At 39.5% G+C, this 15905-nt stretch overlaps 1 protein-coding gene across 3 annotated transcripts in view; it reads right to left on the bottom strand.

Annotated features, from left to right (window-relative positions):
* Window positions 1-15905, bottom strand: part of Msp300 (Muscle-specific protein 300 kDa) — a 326596-nt gene that overhangs the window by 188308 nt on the left and 122383 nt on the right. For all 3 annotated transcript variants that reach the window (XM_089245642.1, XM_089245623.1, XM_089245633.1), the window contains 9 exons: window positions 14190-14510; window positions 11198-11818; window positions 8810-9133; window positions 6958-7293; window positions 5296-5613; window positions 5005-5138; window positions 4304-4493; window positions 3861-4187; window positions 3603-3755 (listed from right to left, as the gene is read on the bottom strand). In XM_089245642.1, the coding sequence (XP_089101768.1) occupies window positions 3603-3755; window positions 3861-4187; window positions 4304-4493; window positions 5005-5138; window positions 5296-5613; window positions 6958-7293; window positions 8810-9133; window positions 11198-11818; window positions 14190-14510 (2724 nt within the window). The remainder of the gene's footprint in view (window positions 1-3602; window positions 3756-3860; window positions 4188-4303; window positions 4494-5004; window positions 5139-5295; window positions 5614-6957; window positions 7294-8809; window positions 9134-11197; window positions 11819-14189; window positions 14511-15905) is intronic.

A 15905-nucleotide genomic window follows, 5' to 3' on the forward strand; every position in this document is an offset into this window, starting at 1 on the left:
CACAACAGCAAGTGAATCCAAAGCTAAGCTGTATTACAGAGCTTCTTAATTCAGCTATGAGTGAACCCGTGAAGCTCCGCAAACTGATAGTGATAGAATTTCCATGGGGACTGGGGGAAGGGGGGAATACTGCCCTGACTGGTCATTGGTTGGTCCCGATCACCCTTGGTCCCTATTTTCAGGAAGAGAAGAAGAGGATAACGATTGTAGCGGCAACTTCCTCCTCCCGAGTCTGTGTCAACTGATAACCACGGGGATCAAAGACTCATCCCTCTAGCGCAAAGCTGGTTGAAACTCTGAAACTAGAGCTCAGCTTTTTTTGCGCCGCGTACAATGTGAGTCACCCAACGCGACACGCGGTCCACTCACTAATAATAAAATTTTGCTACAAAGTGCAAGACGCCTCACGTTGGGCGTGATTGACCGACTGGTTCTGAACAAAGCAAAGCTGCATTAACTTTCAAGCAGCTTTGGAACAAAGCCTCCTAGAAGCTACTATCTAGGAGGTTATGTTCTGGAGGAGTCAAAGGCGTCGTATATTTCGCCGATCTTCTCAGCATTAGCATTCTTGTTGTGTTCGCTCAGAAATCAAACGCTTGAGAGGAGAGTTTGAATGAGGATAATGTCATATGGTTTCCTCAATGCAGACGACAGAACAGCTGATGGTCGACGGTAGCCGACCCGTTGCCAGAAATTTCGTTCCGAGGAGGACCACTTGTATTTTGGGTGGGGGAGGGGAAATCAAAGTGATAGAGCAATAGATTTGACTATCTCCCCCTTTTTTTCAGTAATTTTCTCACATTTTGGAGGTGGGGGAACGACATGGGCGGAGATACGGGGGGGGGGCATTCCCTCCAGCGTCAAAGGTGAAGTTGACTGATCTAATGTTTATATGCATATATTAATTGACATCATCATCATCGTGCCGCCCCTCCCCCCCAGACTTCCAAAAGTCTATGGGGAACGACGACCAGACCCCCCACCCCCAAGTCGGGAATCCTGGGAAGAATATAAGAAACAAGTTTTTTACCTACCGAGCCTGGGGTGACCACGATAGATGGCGCCTTCATTTCCCCACCTAACTCCAATGGTTGGAAATTGCCGTATGGCGATATATGACCAGAGCTGGTGTGCGCGGTAAAGTAGACCCCAAGTCCCTCCCCCCTCTCGCTACGGCCTTGACGCTAGGAAAACACAAACGCGTAGCATGATTAGGAGTTACACCAGAGGTCTTAAACCTTTCAGACACGGCGGGGCCAAATTGAGACTTCCCGCGGGCCAGCAATGCGTGTAATTTTGTGACATCATAATAGAAGGATCAATTGGGCCACGATTTAAACAGAGACAAAACAATTGGACTTTTATTTATTTTGAATTTATTACTTTTATTAATTAACAATTTTGATTGGTTCTGAAATAATTTTTTCCCTAACTATAAAACTTTCTTTATTAATTACCGATTTAATTAATTAATTCTGAGATTGATTTTAATTTGAAATCACTTTAAATGATTCTTTAATAGTATTTATTGCGGTAATTCTGAAATTATTTTCCTTCTCACACAATATATCTTGGAAATCCTTTCCCTTTCAATGCAATTATTCTTTTATTGGTTGTAAAATAATTTCGATAAGAAATTACAAAATTATTTCATTGATTTATAATTTTTTTTTTTACTAATTCTGAAATTGTTTCAAAAATTCTAAAATTATTTCTTTCGTTTTTTAATGTTTTCAACCATTTTCTGAAAATGATCGGCGGGCCACGACAGAAAGCTCCAAAGGCCAAATATGGCCTACTACTAAACCACACATGCACCTCATCCATATTCCTTTGCGGAACCTCTAACGAATTGGTACATGTTGGAACGTGCGTGTACGTGTAGTGAAACCTGACGTGATGTTTGTTTCTGTGTAATGCTTATGTGTAGTGCTGCCATCTGCCACCAGCTTTTCTAACTGTGAGTGAAGTGTAATGATTGAATAATTTATCGTTGTAGGCCTGTTGCTCTCTGTGGCGAGACTTTTTTAATGGAGAGATCGGCTCGCATTTGCGCCTTGAAGTTGGGAACCACAGGAAACCAACTTCAGCCGACCACCACTGGGGTGACGGTGGGGTTCAAATATGGCCTGCGGGCCATGCGTTGAAGACCCTTGAGTTACACGTTTCTGGTGTCGGGAAATGTTTTGTAAACATCACCAAAAACCTAGTCCTGGGAAAACAGGGCGTTAGTAAAAGTTTGTACCCCACGAAAATAAGTCGTACTAAAGTTGTGGTTTATTAGGAGCAGATTTTTTTTCTCTTTTGAGTCGCTGAACCGAATAGCACCATTTCGAGCTGGCAGAAACTTATACAGGGTGACAGGGCCGCAACTAGATGCTTGGTCACCTGGGGCAAGTGCGCATTTTGGCGCCTCCTTGTAATGTTGAAGGTAAAGTTTGAGAATGAAATTTGCGCCCCCTCTGGTCCAGTGCACGAGACCCGCCTGCTCCTCCCTAGTTGCGGCCCTGCAGAGTAAAACGAAATGGGAATGATAGGCGAGCCAAGTGGATCATGAAGCAACCTACCAACTCTGTCCAATATCGAACCGTTTTCGAGTTAAGGTGGATAATCGATTATGGAAAAAAAACGCGTGAAGTCTGAAAAACCCGGATTTGTAAAGTTTCTGACAGACCTACACGCAAACTAAGCTGGAAAGTGCAGAAAAAATCCTATAAGATCACACCAATTTCACTGAAATATCTGGATTTAATGGCGAGCTACAGGCGCTGAAAGTAAGGCGAAGTTTAAAATCGAATTGTCACCAAAATGTTTAATTGTCAATTCCGCAAACATCCTTCTAGATAAAATCGGTCAAGTTTGCCAAAAACTTGCCTATTCCAACAACTTTTGAAGGGCAACGCAAAAGTCCAGCGGGGGTAGAAGCAGAGCCGTCTTAAGAGCATCATGGGCAACCAGGTCAAGTGGTTCTTCTGAGGCCCTACCCGGTAAATTTTAGAAAATTTCACCCGGATCTCATTTTTGTGAGGCCCCTGGGACGTGCCCGGGTGGGCCCATGCGTTAAGACGGCACTGGGTTGAAGCTTTGAATTTAGTATATGATCCAATTTTGGTTGGCTTGAGTAGAGGACGATGAGAATAAAAAAAAAATTGAAGAAGGGGCGATGGCACAAAAAGTTTGGGAAACTGGTTTAATGTGACTTAAATCCTTGATTTCAATAAAAAATAAAAATTCAAGCTGGCTTCGATGAAAATACGTGAAAAAAACGGGACATTTTTACAAAAAAGTCGGGATGGCAAAAATTACGTGAAAATGCGAGAATGTCCTGGTTAGAGCCCCTAGAATTATCTTTTAAAGACATCCGAGTTCCTGTCACCCTATACGTTAATAAAGGCATTCTAGAGGCTATACTAGGAATCACTATAGCATAGGCGGAGAGACTTGAAAGTCTGGGGGGACGGACGGACACGATGATGATGTTAATTTATGTATACGCATATATATGTATATTAGATCAGTCGGCTCCGCTTTTGTCGCTAGAGGGGAGGCAATGCCCCCCCCCCCCGGTATCTCCACCTATGGGAAAAAAATCGATATATTACCTGTAAAATTCGCTCCAGATTCTGATACCTGGACGTTATTTGAGATGCCTGTATCTTCACTCTGGCTTCAGGGCTTTCTTTGCTTATATGCTCTATCAATGTTATCAATTCATCGAGTTTCTTCTTTTGATTGACGACGGTGTTTTGCAGTGACTAATGAGAGACAAATCAATGAAAATTGGTAGGTCTGAATACCTAATTAGAAATGCGTTAATCATAAAAAAAGCCAACTCAAACAATTTCTCATTTTTTATATACCTTTATTTCATTGAGATGATCAGAGATAGATTCCAGGTCGACTTGCTGGGATGTTTCACTCTTAACCTTGGCTTCGATATCTTTCAGCCAAGAACAGAAAGCGTCCATGTCAGACTCATACCTCTTCCAAAGATTGAGGACTATTTGGAGCTTTGATTTGGTCTTTGACAGAGAAGACAGAAACTCTTCCCATTGATTCGAGACTTGCTCTATCTCTGATTGTATCTTTATATGCTGATCAGCTGGAATAACCTGAATCAGTGCTGAAGCTGTCAGTTCTAACTTGACTTTTTTACTCTCTCCTTTATCTACATTTGATTGTATTTCCTGGGAAAAAATAAATAAAACATTTACTGCACTCATAAAATAAGAGATTTCGAATATATTCCAATCAAAATGAAAAATATTTGTTTTAGGTATTAGTATTTTTTTTAAAAGAATACCTGTAATGTGTTCATCTTAGCTTCCAGGCTGTAATGATCTCCTGTCAAGTCTGGATTACACCAAACAGCTTTTTCGGAATGTATCTGCAGCCAATGCTGGAAGTCTTGTAGATCACTTTGATAACGATGCTCTAGCACAGAAGCGAGGGAAGATACCGATTTGGATAGATTTCCTCTCAGTGTATTAAACCTATTAGAATGATTTTAGAACGTGTAAGGGATCAATTATAATGTAAGGGATGTAACATGTAGAGATATACGTAAGTCATGTAAGTGATCAATATTCAATTTGATGGGAAAAAATCACTGTAAAGGCAAATCCCAACGATATTGACTTAGGGCAGTGGTTTCCAACCGGGGGTGCGAGATGGAGAAAAAAATTACAACATGTCGACTAATTGAGAAATTGAATTTTTTGGATGTTATGTCGAAACTAATATTTGGAAAGAAAAGGGATTTCCCTCCTCCGGGAATCGAACACGGGTTCCCCTTGCATACCGGGCAAGTGCGTTCACCAATACACCAGAGACATTTTTCAATTCCTTATAACGCGCATTGGTAGCGTCAGGCGCTAATGCGTGTTATATCTGGGTTCGACTCCCGGAGGAGACAAATCACTTTTCTTTCAAAATATTAGTTTCAGCATAACATCCAGAAAATTCAATTTCTCAGAATATTTGTGTGTGTGTTGGATACCTTACCTCTTTTTAAGATTCTCCGCTTCCTTTTCGAATGATGCGAATTCCACATTCGGATGTTTTTGTTTCTTCTCGTTCAGATTTTTCTGCATATTTGTAATGATATCTTCATTATCTGTGAATTCATTCTCAAGCACCTACATATATATAAATGTGAATATTTCCTTATTATTTTCAAATGCCTTTAAGATGCTGCTATTCAAAGAAAAAATTATTCTTATAAAACGTGTAACAAAAATATTTCTGACTCATCTGATTATTTAAGAATGAAATTAGTGAGCATTATATACTCACTCTACACTTATCATACTGCTGAAGTATGAAGTCTATATCTCCGGTAGCATCTTCACATTCCGATATTTTCTCTCGCATGGCTTTCAACCAGTTGTTGATAGCTTGTTGTTCGTTTCTTATTGACTCCTCTTCACCACTCAGAGAAGAAATGCATCCTTCCAGTTCAGCTGCAAGTCTATCTGCATTTTCGAAATGTTTCTCTATCACAGACTTCAGGGAACTGAGATTCTCAATCCTATCACATTCATTAAGTTTCAATAGGGACTTCACTTTCCCATTCAGATCGTTCTTGTAACTTACATAAGTTCCAACTTCATTCTATAGATGCAGAAAAAAAAAGGAAAAATAGATTGATCTTTCCGATACAAGTGACGTACAGTAAAAGTCTGTTGTAACGAGAGCTCACAATCGTGGGGAAAAATTGTTGCAACGGACTTCTCGTAAGATAAGTTTTATGTGTCCCACAGGTAATGAATTGGGCACAGCTGTAACTAGGCTGGGTCAACCGGGGCACTGTCAAAGCCCAAGGATCTAAGCAGAATGGGGGGGGGGGGCTAACAAATAATGTACATTTTTTGGCATAATTTTTTCTCTTATAAGGCCCCCTAAAAAAAATGTCTGCTCCCGGGTCCCAAGAAGGCACGCTACGGCACAGGAATTAGGGGACAACATTTTTCCGGCTTTATCTGAATTATAATTGTCTTTTGGATCATTTCATTCTGATATTAACGAATGAACAGAACTCTAGTCGTGAAAATGATTTGTCCCAAAATGACAATGCCATGTCCCAAAAGGGCGATGAAATGACTATGATGACCATCGAAATGACATTGCCATGCTTCAAAATGACATTGCCATGCTTCAAAATGACAATGCCATGGTATAAAATGACAATGCAGAGCTCCGAAATGACAATGCCATGTTTCAAAATGACCATGACATGCACAAAATGACAATGCCATGCAGGGCTGCAACTAGAAGCTTGGTCAGCCGGGACATTTTGGCACCCCCTTGTAATGTTGAAGGAGTGTTTAAGGAGCGGGGCACCAGACCCCCATGCTCCTCCCTAGTTACGGCTCTGATGCCATGCCCCAAAATGACTATGCCATGTCTCAAAATGACAATGCTAAAGAACCACTGTATGATATGATTAGTCCAGCCGTTCCGGCAGTGAAAGATGGCTATAGTTTGTCAGTCATCGGAAGAGAAAAAAGTCGTTACATGTTCCGTATGTATGTTGAGAAAGCCTAAGAATAGGAAGAGGTCGTAAAAACACGACTTTTCTGAGGCTGCGCTTTATAAGAAATATTGTTTTTCTCACAAGGAGAATTTTTGTGATTATAAGTGATATCAATCTATACTTTGATTCTAGAAGAGACAGAAACAATAAAATGGGCATTTTCGAGAATTTTCACGCTATAAACGAATGCTTTCTACTTTCCAGCTCGCTATAAACGAATGTTTTTTATACTTTTAACAATCCCCTGTAAACCAGTCGTTATGTCGGACTTTTACTGCATAGGAGAAATTCTGACGACACATTAATTTGTTTATGAAGAAGAAAATTAATTTTGAATACTTAAGAAAGTTGAAACCAGTCCTTCGATGGGAATATTAATTAAAAAAAGAAACATGACACAGAGACAATGAATCGCTACTCACTTTATATCGCAGCAGCACAGATTGTGCCTTCTCAGCATCAGTAAACTTCTGAAGACATTGATTCATGGCTGAGCACATTTCGTTGAGCCAGGAGGTTATTTCTTCTTTCTGAATTTCGATTTGTTGCCATAAAACTATCTGAGATTCCAGATTTTGGATTCGTTTCTCGCCAGCTTTAAGGGAATCGTCCCACGTTTGCTGGACTTCACGATACATATTTTGAGGTTCTGTAGCATCAAAATTTCCAGATTCATTCAGTTTGTGAATCAGTTCCTTCATTTTTTGAGAGAATAAGTCCATTGTGTGACTATTTAGTTTCAGCGAGTCTATACCAGCCTGTGAAACAACAACAACAAAAAAACATTTAAAATATTACATATACTTAATCAGAGTTTTTTGTCATAATAATCATGAAAGTATTTAACATGCGCACGAAGGTTTCCAACAGTTGGCTGATGCGAAGATGAATGTTACGAAAGAGAAATCTAGACCACGTCCTCTCACTTGCCGGGTGAGCGCTTTAGAACCACTAGACTACAAAGGCTACGAATTCCAATCTTTTCTTAGAGCAGCTATTCTCAGATATTGACTTGCAGAGCCTTTTTTCGTATATAATTTCTATGACGAAGCCCCCGTAGGCCTCTATCTTCTTTTTTATCAAAACAGGATAAACTGAAAACTATCAAATTTACAAAATGTATTTTAATATATCAAATTTTATTTATATCAAATTTACTGCTTCATATTATTCTCCTCGGGCGGCCGTGGAGGGGCTCCGCGTAGCACCGGCTGAGAACCGCTTCTTTAGAGCTCTTGTGCACTGAATGCTGGCCTGAGTTAGATATGACCGTCCATATACGGTTCCGTTCAGTGCACACTAGCTCTAAGGAAGGATTGAAATTCGCTGTCTTTGTAGTCTAGGTCACTCATCTGGTAAGTGAGAAGACGTGGGTTCGATTCCCCTCAAGGGCAGTTGAATTTTCTCTTTTTCGTAAATTTCTCTTCACATCAGCCAGCCAGCTGTTGAAAACCTTTGTATGGATAGGAAAGAGTGACACATCCTCCTCGTTTAACATATGTGTCCGATCTTTTTGAGAACGAGGGCGGCTTGAGTGATTTGGTAATCTTTAATGGCCATAAATGCATGGTTTAAGTTGCATTAACGGTTGCGGGCCGCAATTGAATAAAATGTTTAATGACGGCGAAAGTTTTTTTTACATTATATATATTGCACAGTGAAAATTTAAAAACAAAAAACCAAACATAAGTTTTCTGCATGGGGACCTATCGACACAGAATTTTGATGCAATTTTAGTAATCTGTTTTGTAATAGGATTTCTCAATTTTGTAATAGGCTGTTTAGTGCAATTTTAGCAACATGCTTTTTGGTGCAATTTCAGCAACAGGATCTTCGGCATCCATAGCCGTCTCCACAATGAAAAGCTCAATTCTGAATAACCAGGGTAAATGATACATTTCACATAAAAAAGGCCAAATAATAGTATTGTAAAACGATCATTAAGTTAATTTTTTGCCAAAGTAAGTTTGAAGTCACGGGACACATCAGAAGACTACATCGGGCCATGGGTTAAGAATGTATTCTTTCATCTTCAACTGTAATGCAATATTATATTTAATACATTTTAACTTGACAGCAAACACGTTAAGAGGATACTGAATATTTGATATGGGGAAAAATTTATAAGAAATCAACCAGTATGGGACATCGTCTCCTTGGTTGCCATTAACATCGTATGATATATATTCACACAAATTGTAAAATAAATTTGAAATTAAAAAGTTGGGAGAAATTGAAAATCAAATCAGTATCAAGGGAGCTAATGAGACCTACTTTGACTTTCTCCAAATGCTTGGTAACATAAGACGAGTCGGAAAGAGCTTGCTTTGGAAGCTCAATAGCCCTCTGGCACTCCTCTACGAGACCCTGGAACTTCTCCTTCGTAGAAATGCACTCTTTCCACAGGTTGATGGTGTTTTGAGCAACTCTATCTTGCTGCTGCAGTTCTGTCATCACGCTCTCCCATTGCCTGTCCAATGAACTGAGCTTGTCTTGAACCATACCAAAACAGCTTACGTTCATTTCTATCAAGGATTTTCCCAAAGAGTGCACATTGGAATGATCCGATTTTTTTTCCTCGAATTCTTTGGAGTACGCCTTATTAAAATAATATCGGAAGCAAAAAAAAAAAACAAACACAATTAATCATAAATTGAAATTAACTCAATAATAAATACATTTATAAAAATCCCCTAAAAAACAAGGTATCATTAAAATCTAAACCCCACTTGTGAACCTGGAGTTGCCATTTTGGGACATCGGACCATGGTATTGTCATTTTAGGACATAGTATTGTCACTTTGGAACATCAGGACACGCACTGCATTGTCATTTTCGGACATGGCAATGCCATTTTGGGACATGGCAACGTCATTTTGGAACCTGAAATTGTCGTTTTAGAAAATAGAAATGTCATTTCCGAATATGTAAATGTGTCTTTTCAGCACGTGGCAATATCATTTCGTAACGTGGCAATGTCATCTTGGAACGTGGCATTCGTCTTCAACGAAGAACATATCTATTGAAGGACAGAGGCATAAGCGCAGGAAGCTCGTGTCCCAGGGCCGTAACTAGGATTTTTTCCGCCTGGGGCAAACATTATTTTACCGCCCCCAATATTTTTGTAAAATAGCTAAAATATACCCCACTACTCGGTATGACCCCTCCAAATGTCGATAACACGTACACCTCTATTGAAAGGTAAAGATGGTCGGTCATTAAATATGTTGGAATACTCAGCGGCCTCCCCCTTCTATTGTTGACTCTAGTCCAGAACAACAAAATCAACCTCAGGTTATAATATTTCCTCTTGAGGATTGCATTTAATACGTGCAATAAATTAGTTTAAGACGTCGTTTTTTTTTCGGCCAGGATATCTCAGACAATCGAAATATAATTCACAATATCAAAGTACTGAATGCATTTCACGCTTCTCAAACTTAGTTATCTGGTGAAGGCTGGTCGTCCGCTTGAAGTGATTAGAAGCGACAAATAAGTCATGCGCAGTTGTCTGAATTCGACAGATTGATTACATTGTACATAAAGTCAAAGAAGTCATCTACTGCAAACGATCTTGAGTGAGAGACAGCAGCAGACGAAGACGTACTCCACCGAATTATGATTTTACCAGTCTTTTTGCCATTTCCGCGCAGGTGCACTGTGTGGTTGTTTATTTTTCCCCCGCCAATGCCATCGTTTTTTTTTCTTTGTTTGGGTCTCTCTCTCCTTTCCTGCGCGAACACGGAAGCTGTATATTTGATAATTGCACTTCATGGGTTGCGGTGGTGAGTTTAAAATCGATTAAATATTACTTATTTATTCACAACATGAACATTTTCGAGTTTGTGTCAGATGTCTCATTAAGTATGGACTTGATAAATTACAGATCACCTGGCTACATATTTCACAAAAATCCTAATTTTGCATTACTTGCTCAAGATTATTTATTATTAACGAACGCACTCGTCTGCATGGAGTGCAGTTGCGAGCTGAGGTAACGCGTGAGGGTCGCTTTCAGTGGACGGCGTAAGACACCTCCAGTCGTCTTACTGAATGTCGACTGTTGTCGCATGTGTTCCTCGCCGATTGTTATCGATTCTAATGGACAATCGGCCGGAAGGGTGATTTATGATTGATTTTTCACGAAGGCCATAATCATTAGTTTGTTCAGGAAAAGTTATAGGTAATGTACAGGGTGTCCCATAAATTCGTAAATGGTTTAAAAATTCATGAAAATTAAAGGAATTGTTACATTTGAATGCGGTTTGCAAAAAGGTTATTTTGACGATATTTTTTTTTGGGAGGGGGGGTTTGTACAGGGAAAATTAGTTCAAATTTTTGCCGATAAAGGGCGCTACACGAAAGCAAACTCAGAATTTTTCTTCAATCTCTTTTGTGTCCGAAACTTTCGTAAAGCTTCAATCTTGTCACAACTTCACCCTTTATCCACCAATGCCAACATCACAATTTTACCTTAGGTAAAAGCCAGTTAGAGCTATAGAAGGACAACTGCGCGATTTTTTTCCCTGTGACAAAAAAAAAATTCCCTTCGTGAGAATAACTTTTTCGAAACCACATTCAAATACACAAATTCCTTCAATTTTCAAACAATTTAAGAATTTATGAGACACCCTGTACGAAACAAAAATGAGTCCTAATTACCTGTAAGTTTTGTAGATGTTTCGTGACGTCTGTCAAAGTGGATCCACTCAGGGAGTTCTGGCCTAAGTTTTGCATCAGAGCAGTCAACCATTCACTAAGTTTATTGTATTCGCTGTTGAATTCACCCTTCTGGCTGTCTAATTTCTGGATTCCGGCTTCTTCTCTCTGTAGAGCCTGATCCAGCTGCTCGATCAGTTTCGAGATGGTGGACATCCTGTCCGCTATCACGACGGGATTCGAAGACGCCCGATCCCGGACAGTCTGCTTCAGGTCCGTCATCATGCTCTGCAGTCCCGACACTTCCAAGGATTTCTTGTCGAGCTCGTTCCGGAGTCTCGACGCGTTATTTTTCACCTCCTGAATCTCCGACGTAGAGAGTTTCCTTCCGTCGACTTTCTGAAGCAACAGATGGATCTGTTCATGCATGTCGTTGTGCCAGGCTTCGAAGTCCAGCAGTTTCTGAAGCAACTTCTGCTTCCTCGACAGGAAATCTTCCGTGTTCTGGAACAGCTCCGACAGTCGAGAGTAGCTCTCAGTGACGTCGCTTAGATTCAGTTTTTTCACTTCTTCGTAGATCCTGTGGAAATCTGTCTGCCTCTTGCTGCTTTCTACCGTGAGGACCTGAATGAAAAGAAAGTACAAAAATTATAGTCCAACTCGGTTATAAGGATAGATTCCGTGAGATTCCGTGAAATCTTGTCGTTATACCTGAGGGTGATATTTCCAAACTTTTAAAATGTGAAAGTGGGCATGATATCAAAATAAATCAAGAGAGTTCTATGAATTATTGAGAAATTCAATTTTTTTTTGGGATAGAAGAAATGATAGAAAATAAATAGATATCACCAAAATGTGAAATAAGAAAGTGTCATTCAAAATCAAAGATATATAGATGACGCTATAAAACAAAATCAATTTATCTTAGCAAGCATAATTATTGACACCGGAATTACCTTAAAACAGACGCTCCGGTTCAGCTGTACTAATGAAAAATGATAGTGGTACACTGATTTCTTGCTTCAGTTCAGATCTACCGCGTTTGTATGACTTACTTGGCCTTTTTGAAATAACTCCTTCCCCACGTCTAAATTTATTTCCTCTCGAATCGAAATATACATTTTTTAAAACTCAACTATTGTCAACTTAATGACAATATAGTGCTCTCGCTCAAAAAATTATAAAAAGCAGGGTGGGGGGGGGGCAGACATCATAGTCATAGCATAATAAAAATCCCTCTAATTTTTTTTTATTAAAAAAAATTTAAGACAATCCAATGTAGTAGCATTAGGTTCACCAAACCTAGAATAGGCCTGTGTATCCAACTGCTTTGTTAAGCTAACTGTTGTTTCACCTATGCACATAAAACGTACACCATATTTTTAATGATGAATGTTAGTTACTGTACAATGAATAGTCCAATAGCAAAAGAAAAATTAAAAACCAAGTGGTCCTCATACACCCCCCCCCCCCGTCAAATAACCTGAAAAACTATACAATTCCTTTTCTTTGGCAGAATTATTAAATGCAATCTACTACATTTTTGTATTATTTGGAAAGTGATTCCCTCTTCAATTAAAAAATGGCTACACGAATTTAATTGACATTATTTGGTAAAAAAAGTAGAATAAAAAGTAGAAAGTAGGACAAAAGTAGGACATTTTACCAAGAAGCAGAAGTGGGAGCCCTGAACAATGTTCTATGGCTTGAGGTTCGGAAAAAAGACGGAAGAAAACACCGTATAAACCGATATTTCAATTTGTCTGATTTCGTTGTAAGAGGGCTGAAATTTCTTGAATATTGTTGGAATCATACATTACAGCAGGGGTTCCCAAAAACCTTTGTCAACCGCAGCTTCCTTTTTATCTAATTCAATATTTTAGTTTTTTTTTTACCAATGAAAGAACTATTTCAAAGCATAAGTAGGCACACAAATCAATATTTTCAGTTATCTGCGAAAAACACTGCATTGCAGTGCACATTAAAAAAAAAATTATTTCTCATGAAATAAAAAGAAAAAATATCGTTCAAATAAACATAAAATCCAAAAAATATTATCCATAAATGACAATAGAATAATATAAAAGAAATCGAAACTAATCTTGATTACAACGCGTAATTATCGAAATCAAAATGGTCTTAAAACGGACGTTAAATACGTATATAGTCGAATAATGATGATTTTATGTGGCATGATTATTTATATTCGGACTTATTCGTTCCTTGCTTTAGTTAGAATGTTCCCAGTTTTCTACAAATTTTATTCAGTTCCTTTCAAATGACTTGAAAACTAGAGGCGTCGGGAGCACGGGCGGGTGCTCGTCTTGAGCCTTATTTGGGGAATTTCTTATTTTTGAATCAATTCTGGTGCTCGGCCCAAGCCACCATGGGTGCTGGAACAACCACAGCATCCCCGGCTCCGATACTACTGACTAAGGTTGAACACATAGTGAAGCAACCACGAAATACGGAACTGCATAATAGAGACTAGCAAAACAATTTTATTGTTTTGTTCTTCACAGCACATACTCGAGGAGCGAGAAAGGGGCCACTCAACGAGGTGCGCGAATCGGACAATCCTGTTTGTTTTCATCTCGATCTGCTGATTGGTCCGTTTCTCCCTTTTGTTTCTTTCTCTCTTCTGCGGAGGGATCATCATCATCACACCCTTACATTTTCAGATCCTCTCCGGCCATTTTCTCTATCTTCTTTTTCTTTTATTATGTGCGGACATCTCTTACTCCACCCCTACGCATTTTTTTCTTCCTAGTTGATATTCTTAGAACTCGTATCTCTTCGCTCCACTATGTTCGCAGCCCCTTAAACTTATCACACACCCGGCTCTGGTGAATTTATAAGGTAAAAAAAAAGAATCATCTTGGTGTCTCCCAGGACTGGAGCCCTGTTAGCCCAACCTTCTTGGGGAGGGCCATGACGATATCCATGCATACATTACTCGCGTTCAGCCGAGGATGGATTCGAATTTTATATTTACCTGAAGTCTCTTGATTATGGCCTCGATCTGGTCGACGAATATGTCATCGAAGTTTTCGAGTTCACTCTTTATCTGCACTTCCCATTGCTTGAATCCCTCCATGGTCGCGAGAAGCTCTTCGCGTTCCGAAATGGACGAGCTCATTCCCAGGAGCTGAATCCGGCTGGCTTCGGCTAAATCTGACAACCTGCGCCGCAGCTCGGACATTTGCGTCTGTATACCCGAAGCAGCTTTCGAAGACAGGTGCTGCAACAAATCGCCGATCACCCTGGCCATTGCTTTCACTTCTTGCTGTTTCTCTTCGAGTTCTTTTAACAAACCCTGGAGATAAAAAAAGGTAAGAGTATAAGAATTCAACGAAAAGATATTATAATGCTGAAAGAAGTGCCAGGTCATTGGGGCTACACCAGTGATTCTCAACCTGGCCTTCATGTGGTCTTAGGACATTCTGAGGGGACCACGGGTGAAAATTAAGTGAAACAGAAACCATGAAAGATGGCTAAAAGGGGGTGGGAGGCCACAGAGAACTGTGAAAAAAAATTTAGGTGTAAAGAAATATTTTAAGTGAAATATGGTCATTTGATAATTTTTGTCGCACCACGGTCATTTTCTGCACACGAGGGCTAATTAGACCGGGACCTACAATTTATTGCCGATTCCGAACGGCAGGCTTGTTTTTATACTCATCGAGAGGTTGGTGCGCTAACCCCCACGATGGGGGACTCCCTGCAGTAGCAATTTTTTCTGCGGTCATGTCACCGTTTCTGTTGTACCCTTGTGTCAGGAAAGTTTTCTGACAAGGACCAACCGGGTATCGAACTCGCGACACCTCTAAACATCCTTTGGTACTGTAGGCGAGTATTTTGTTGACCTGGGCTTACCGCGTCCGGGAAATACGGTGAGAAATCCGTGTGACTACATTCAGAATTCAAGAAAAGTGCCTATAAAACCAGAGCCGTCTTAACGCGTGGGATTATCCAGGCATCGTCTGGAAGGGGATCATGTCGGACAGCAAATTTTCCAGTCTGCAAAACTATTTACGAATACAAATACTAATACAAGGATACAACAGGTAAAATGCCCATCGAGGTGGCTGAGAAAACGATACCCATAATAAATATGGATGTCAGATATTTGGCAAAATACAGCAAATGAAATATTATGCAATGCCGGTTAATAATATTTAATGATTGTCCTATTCTAAGTATGGATAGAGCTTCTCGATTTACCCCAATGTGTTATCGTATTTCTTTTTAAAAGTGTCGAAAAGATATTGTATCGTGAAATTTCTCCCATTTATTTTTAAATCTCATCTACTCATTTATTTTTCCCCAGTCTGCAAATTATTTCTCAGTTATGTGTTTTACTGGTCCACAAATATATTTTTTTCCGGTCTGTAAATTATTTTGCCAATTTATTTATTTTTTGCCGGTCCGCAAACTATATGTTGTGTTTATACATTGTTTTTTGCCGGTCCGCAAAAATTATTTCCCCTACTAAATCATTCGTTTATTTTTTTGGCGGTCCGCAAATTATTTTTTTCATATATTTAATTGCTTAAGAGTCTAGTTTAATTCTTAAGAAGTTTTCTTCCAGTTTTTTTCTTAAGTTATTTATTTTTGACGGTCGGCAAATCATATCTTCCGTCTCCGCCAGATACTTGACTAATATAATGAACATTTTTTCATGGATTGGCAGTTGTGAAATCTTTGAAGA

Source organism: Pholcus phalangioides, unplaced genomic scaffold (assembly GCF_987345545.1).
Source record: "Pholcus phalangioides strain wild (caught in Gottingen) unplaced genomic scaffold, Ppha-v1.0 ptg000003l_1, whole genome shotgun sequence".
NCBI classification, from domain to species: domain Eukaryota; kingdom Metazoa; phylum Arthropoda; class Arachnida; order Araneae; family Pholcidae; genus Pholcus; species Pholcus phalangioides.